Below are 7,324 nucleotides of genomic sequence, written 5' to 3'. Positions count from 1 at the left end.
CGATCCGAGCCTTAACGATCACAAGCTTAAAGATCAGCTCGTTAGTCCACCCCTAGGTTTTGGAGACCCGCGTTCTACCGAACTGAATTAAGAGGGCTTTCATTCATTCAAAAAGAAAATAAGAAGAACTCGTCTTCTTTCTTTTTTGATTACCTTTCTCACGTATGTATAAGACCGAATCCATTCTTTTCCGAAATCGATTATTGTTATGCATGGCCGTGTCTAAGGGCACATCGATTGAAGTAGATTCTTCTTTTCTCTCAAAAACCCCCTTCCCAAACTGTACAAGTTTTTTCCAAAACATACAACTTTCTAGATGTATATGATGATCTCCAGACATATGGATCTTATATGAATCATATCAAATCTCCCGAATTGCTCATGTTATGATCTTCTGCCAGCACTCCTTCGGCTCGAGCTAGTGTTTGTAGTCGTCGCTACGTGGTGTAAAGCCCAATTTGTAATTTTTATTACTTTTTGTTTACTACTAGTACTATGGATTAGTATGAATAGATCCATGTTTTTTTTTGAAAAAATCTGTTCGTAGAAAAAAAATGCGGCTATCCGTTTCATTGTTTCGAAGATCAAAAACCGACTATTCTCGGTTTTATGAAGTTAAAGTTTACGCTCCCATTAATCTGAGATATTGTGGGCCCTATCCAAACCTTCCATTTGAGGTCTGCTCGTTGACCTGGAGCACCTGATAGGCTGGGGGGAAACTGACCTTGGGCCCCTGTTGCCCTACCCACAAACCACAAAGCACCCAACCGAGTATACCCCCGGCCTGTACGGCACGGACACGCGCTGCCGCCGTCGCTCCACGCACGTCATCTCCTATTCTCCTTTGCTTCCTCCCCGGCCGGCGCGGCGGCACCCTCCCCCATGGACTCCGGCGAGTGCTCCAACTCCACGCCCTCCTCCTCTTCCCCGCCCGCCGCGGCCGTCTGGGCCAGGCTAGGTAACCGGCCGACCCATCCTGTACCGTTCTTGTCCTCTTTTCTTTGGGTTTCTTCCACAGCACGGTTTCTTGATTCCTTCTGGTTTCTTGCCCCGCCCCGCGCATCCATTTCCAGTGCCCGCGGATTCCGCCTACCCGGAGGTGGCCGTCGCCGAGGACGACGCCGTGGTCTGCTCCCTCGTCGCCCCCGCCGCCGGAGGGGAGGAGCTCGCGTGGTGCGAGATTAGGCGCGGCGGCGACGCCTCGTCGGCGACGATCCGGAACCTCAGGTATGTATGATCAGTGGTCGATTCTTTCTTGGTGCTGGCTGTTTCCTGGGGTGCGCATTGTAAGGAAAGTGCGGGTTTTGGTGTGGTTTTTGGCCCTGTTGTGGCACGGTTGATACCATTGTTCCGTTTCTTTTTTGTTCTTGTGTGAGGGGATTGCGATAAAATATCAGAACTGGATGTGTCTGAAATCTCTTTCGGTGATTATTGCTTAGTTTAAGCTTCAACGGTGGGATTCGGCAGATCGATTTATGAGAAAGATGTTTTTTTCCCCATTTTTGTACTGTACTACTGTATCCATGCTCTTTTGTAACTTAAATTTTAGTACGATCTTGCTGGTTTTATCAGACCTTCATGCTTGTCATATGCAATCCTTGTGTCATTTGTATCCCATTACGTTCTTGCTAATGTTCATGCTTTGCCATTCTCCATGCACCATTGATAAAGCTCGGATGCAATAATTGTTGATGGAAGAGTTATCCAACAAGAAGTAGTTGACATTAAACCAGGGAGCGAAATTGTGCCAGGGCCCCAGAAAGAAGGTACTAATATAATTTGTGTTTTCAATTTGTACTACTGTACTATTCATATTAGCGGCACTGCAATGTTCTGCATCCTTCTTCTGTGAGAGAAAAACATACTTTTTTTTTCTGCCTTTATGAAACTGACCAAACCTCTGTGCCTCTTTTCACTAAATGTGAATTCTTTGATCGATTTTGCATTGTTATGTAGCAAAGAGGTACCATTCTGTGTACATAAATTTCTGGGTTTACAATTACAAAGCGAAACATGTGTCTGCTACAATTCTAAATCTATGTGTGTGTGTGGGTGTTAACTCCGAAGACCCCAAAGTAAATACCAAAAGGCAACATTATAATTTGGTATTATATGTATGTTCTGATATCAATTCAAATTTTCTTGAATACTTTCTCAGTCCACAACCCAGAATTTCCTTACTATCTGCCAACCTAATACTCCCCAGGTTGTAGCCACATTGAACTAATATGGAGTCTTCGTAGTTGTGCATCAGCAGAACTTTACAATTTAGGGGTGCTCTCATTTCGTGTTTCTCTAATTCTGAACAGATGAACTGGATTATGTTGTAATGCATTCTCGTATTCATTTTTCTTCCAGGGCATCTAGCGTATACCTTCGATATAACAGCCGCAAAGGACCATAACGAAAACAATGTACAGGTAATCTGATGAAATAAATGTTATTTTATAATGATAATCTTGTGCACTTATTAGATGTTACTAACTTGTATTTAAATGATGATGTCAGATTGTACTAGATATTGATAATGCAAAATGCAGCATATGCTTGAATTTGTGGCATGATGTTGTTACCGTTGCTCCCTGCTTCCACAACTTCTGGTACTTCTCTAGTTTTCCTAGGCGCCCTCAGAGTCTCAGCTTAAAATTTTAGGTGGTGATCCTTTCTCTATTTCTTTTAAGCAATGGCTGCTTCTCCGAGTGGTTGAGGAGGTCTTCAAGTAATTCGCGTGATAAAAGTCAGAGTGCTGCCTGTCCACAATGTAGGACAGCAGTGCAATCAGTTGGAAGGAATCATTTCCTTCATAATATTGAAGAGGTATGACAATTCCTGCTAGTGATTGCATTCTTCTGAGTTTTGTTCCTATAATTGTTGTTGATGTATACTTGATTTCGTTTCATTGTTTTTTCTTGTAGGCTATACTAAAAGCTTTTTCATCACTTCAGCGGTCAGATGAAGAGATTGCTTTGTTAGAGTCATATGCCTCAGTTAAATCGAATATCGTGAGTTCAAAACCTTACTAAGAATTGCCAGTGTCCACTTTTTACGAAATGCATCAAGTGTGGTTATCTTATTCTTTTTACAAAAGGAACCCCCCCTTTCATCAAATTCCTGCGGTAGTTGCTTTGTAACTAATTGCCGATGAAGTTATATAGTTTACAGTTGCTAACTCTAGAGCTTTTCAAGTCCCATGAGATTAACTAAGTAAGCTATTCTATCGATTATCACTAGCAGCATCTAACTATAGGCAATCAATGGCCTGTGACATGATTATGTGATGAGACATCTTTCTGGGGCTCGACGAGCATCACATTTCTGTGAGGTTTGTCATACAATGTATCTGCTATTTTTTATCCTAGGAAAGTCAAGATCAGTTTCAATTTGTGAGTTCGACATATGGAAGTTTGATGGTGAAATTTTAATATTAAACAGGAATGTAGCTGTTTATATAACGTTTTTGCAAGTGAACTCATGGAACATAGAACCTGCAGAGATTCACCTAGCATGTTATGGTTAGAATTCACAGGTACTCCCTCCGTCCCAAAATGTAAGGCGTCTAAGGATTCCTTACAAAGGTTAACGTTTTTAAAGTTTGACCAATTTTATACACAAAAACATGAAGAATTATAATATTAAATTAGTACCAATAGATTCACCATAAAGTATATTTTCTTAATGTGCCCATTCAATATTGTAGGTGTAGATATATTTTCCTAAATATTTAGTCAAAGTTAGTAACATTTGACTTTTAACTAATCCTTATCCTTACACGCCTTATATTTTCGGACGGAGGGAGTATAACATTGGATGCAATGTAATGATTTGAGTTTGTTAAAAGAATTCATAGGCATAACACTGGATGTAAATTCTGCAATGGTGTTCCAAAGTTAGTTTGGCCTGTAGTTACTAACGTGTATTATTGCCAATAGGAGTAGTTGCTCCTTGCTAAATTTACTGAGTCTGAGGTTCATAGATGCTTGTTCTTCTATATTATTTACTTACAAGTCTATTTTCTTGTATATATTGTCTTGCTCTGTTCCCAAGATTCTAAATAGCTGGTGACGTGTTATTTCATGCTCTAGGTTTTGGGTAACCAGAAAAATCAATCAAGGAAGCGTCCTTTGCCACGACCAAGTGATGAAAGTAACGATGCTGAACTTCCATGTCCTCAATGCGGTAAATATGAGAACTCTGCCCTGAACACTATATTGCAGTAATCTAGTGTTCATATCGTTTTGATCAACATGGATCACTACATGCCAGCCATTAGGTTTTTAGAATATGGACATATTTGATCACTATAGAAGTTGTTTCCTGATACAACATGGCATCTGCTACTTTTCACATGAAGCTAGAATTAGTGCATTAGTTTTGAATTGATGTGGTTATATTAGTAGCTTCTGCATTCTTTCATCAAAGTTAAGGCAGAGACAGAGCTTAGTTTTTTTTATATTATCAGTTAAAGTTTTAAAATGTTACTCTCGAACCACATCTAAAAGAGGCCAGAGCAGGAATAATTAATTGAGTTCTATATCCAGCATTCAAGGTTTTACTTGTTTCATTGGAAGTTTGTTTCTCTTTTGATTACATATGGCTATTGCAGGTACCGAATTTGCTGGATTTAGATGCAATCCGGGAGCGGCACACTTGCAGTGTAATGGATGTGGAGGAATGATGCCAGCTAGACCTAGCACCAGCATACAACAAAAATGTAATTGCCAATTGTGATCGCCTGTACTCTTGTAAATTACATAATCATATTGATTTGTTCATTTGATATGCTATTTAACATTACGCTGGTGTAGTGCAATGTTATTGAACTGAAAATTTAGCGTGTTATATTTTGTGTGGCTTGTCCTAGACATTTGACTTAAAGCTATTTTATTCACAAATCTGCATTAACAATATGAGCATCATTCCTTGCTTCTGAAAAAAAAAAGTTGCCATGAGCAGTTCAACTGACTAATGAAGTTTTATGAAACCGATTAACTTTGCTGTTGCTGACCTACCAAACTGATGTTGCAGGTTTGGGGTGTGATGGAGCATTTTGTGGTGCTTATTGGTATTCTCAAGGAGTAAATTCAAGACACCGCGGTCTAATCTGCAACCCTGAAACTTTCAGGATGGTAAGTGAATCTATCTCTGACATCTGTTAGCCACTATTTACCTAAACATCATCATACACAGCAGTTTCAATATTTTGACATTATGTGTGGCTGCTATATTCTAGATCTCTCAGCACCATATCTCCAGACTTCCTGACACGCTTCATGGGGGCAATCCAGTTGAAAAAGATGTAGGAATATTCTGCCATGATCTTATCTCTTACATTGATGACCTTGATTATAATATCACGTCTGAGTACATTGTGTTTTGTCCTTTCTAGATTACAGAAAGATGCATACAGCAATCTGGCAAGACATTGCAAGCTGTAATCTCGGAGTGGATAGCAAAGTTTGACAATAGGGAACTTGGTAACCTTTTTTTTTTTACTTTTTTTTGATGCTTGTGTGATAGATGTGTAGGAATTATTTTAAAAGCTTCAATTCTAGGGTGACATAATTCTAGACTATTGCATACAGCTTGATTCATAACTTGAAGAAGGAAAGCCTACTACTTTCAAGAATATCAGGCACTTGGTTTACACTATGCAGAATATACACTAGACCCTATTCTACTCGTACTATAGTTGCTTGTGCCCCTGTATATTTTTTTATGAGGAATTCTTGCATACAGCAATTGGATAATTGAATTATTAAAGATGTGGTGCTCTTGCTACGTGCAGATCGCTCAAGGCTGCAATTGAATAATGTGGATGCAGTTACTTCCAGGACATATCTTTGCAAGTAATTGCTTCCTGAGATGACAGAAATACTTTCTTTATTTCTTCTTGGTGCCTTTGCTAATTTTATTTACTTCAAATGAATGCAGCCATTGCTACAACAAGTTTGTAGATTTTCTCCTGTATTGGTTCCGTGTGTCAACACCCAGAAATGTATGTACACTGCTAACTCCTAGCGTCAATTTATACTGTCATGGTCTTATGCTAATCATTTAGATAATTTTAAATATGCCTTGCACTTTATGTCATGCCATGTCGATGTTGTAAGCGCATTTATTTATTTAACATACAAACGTCACCACAAAGGGCTACCGTTTATTCCCAAGTAACTTCACCAATTAGAACAAAAATCTTCACAATCATCCCAAATACAACACCAGGTACATGGTACTGAGTGCAGAGTGGGCACTAATTATTATTAGTTTAAAGGCTTATGGCTTTGCGAATTGTTGTATATGTTTGGTTCACCCAAGACAGGAAGCTGTTACATCTCAGATCACTGTCTCTTACATACTAAAAGATCTAACTGCAATTTTTCCTGTGGTTCCAACCTGTTAGTTTGGTACGTGCTGAAACTAGTAATTTGTTTTGATCTCAAGCATTTGTGGTAATGAACATAGAATTCCTGCCATTGCTGACCAGAAATAGCGAGACACTGTTTATTCCCAAGATTTATCCAGGTTCTTAAGTTCTTAACAAGGTTGCAGAAAATTGGTAATGTGGTGGACCTAACCATTGTCATAAAATATCATGATTACCAGTTATGGTTAGCTGGTTCATGTCCGATAGATCGTTTGAAGCAACAAATTTCTGGCACAACTGGTTTATTATAACATCATGCAGTGTAATCTATTAACGCCTGCATTGCTCCCCTGCATGTTCCTTATTTATTCTGCATACACACTGTCAGTCTCTTAACGGCCATGGTGATGTTTATTTGCAGCTGCTTCCACCTGATGCTGCTAGCAGGGATAGTTGCTGGTACGGTTTCATGTGTCGTACCCAGCACCATCGACCAGACCACGCCAGGAAGCTGAACCATGTCTGCCGCCCGACAAGAAACATCCCCTAACTTGCCTGATCTCCTCTTGAGGCCGGCCCTCCAACAATAGCGAAGGTTGTACATAACAGAGCAACACATGCTCCTAGGGTCTTGCTTTGCCTTCCAATTTGATTTGTGGGAACATTTGTGTTCGGTGGATCATATTCATATGAAACAGTTCACGTCATCCTCCAGTGTGATGTTTCATATTCCGAGCTGTCATGATTAGGTTTTTGTTGATTTCTCATCACGTCCAAGTCTGCTTCTGCAGCACTAGTCGTTGTGCCGATGCAGCGCAAGCGGCCATCCTTTTAATTTTACATTGAAACCATTTTATCCTGAGCGCACCAGCATATTATTTTTAGCGTGGAGAACAGTGCTTTTTCATTTGATGGCGAAGGCACGGCTGGTGCTTTGCTCTGAAAGAGCTGTCTCGAACC

At 39.9% G+C, this 7,324-nt stretch overlaps 1 protein-coding gene across 1 annotated transcript; it reads left to right on the top strand.

The window, feature by feature from the left end:
* The first annotated feature begins 844 nt into the window (after window positions 1-844).
* Window positions 845-7,093, top strand: LOC124699704 (E3 ubiquitin-protein ligase CHFR-like). The gene is made up of 15 exons (XM_047231962.1): window positions 845-958; window positions 1,074-1,227; window positions 1,672-1,766; window positions 2,359-2,420; window positions 2,509-2,600; window positions 2,682-2,817; window positions 2,916-3,002; window positions 4,083-4,176; window positions 4,604-4,711; window positions 5,026-5,126; window positions 5,231-5,296; window positions 5,387-5,474; window positions 5,786-5,846; window positions 5,932-5,995; window positions 6,786-7,093. Exons 1-15 carry the CDS (start codon window positions 883-885, stop codon window positions 6,912-6,914), a joined length of 1,413 nt encoding a protein of 470 aa, XP_047087918.1. The 5' UTR covers window positions 845-882; the 3' UTR covers window positions 6,915-7,093.
* Window positions 7,094-7,324: the final 231 nt, after the last annotated feature.

This window comes from Lolium rigidum, chromosome 3 (assembly GCF_022539505.1).
Source record: "Lolium rigidum isolate FL_2022 chromosome 3, APGP_CSIRO_Lrig_0.1, whole genome shotgun sequence".
Classification (NCBI taxonomy): domain Eukaryota; kingdom Viridiplantae; phylum Streptophyta; class Magnoliopsida; order Poales; family Poaceae; genus Lolium; species Lolium rigidum.
The sequence above is the reverse complement of the archived record's forward strand: the minus strand, read 5'-3'. Positions and strand labels throughout refer to the sequence as shown.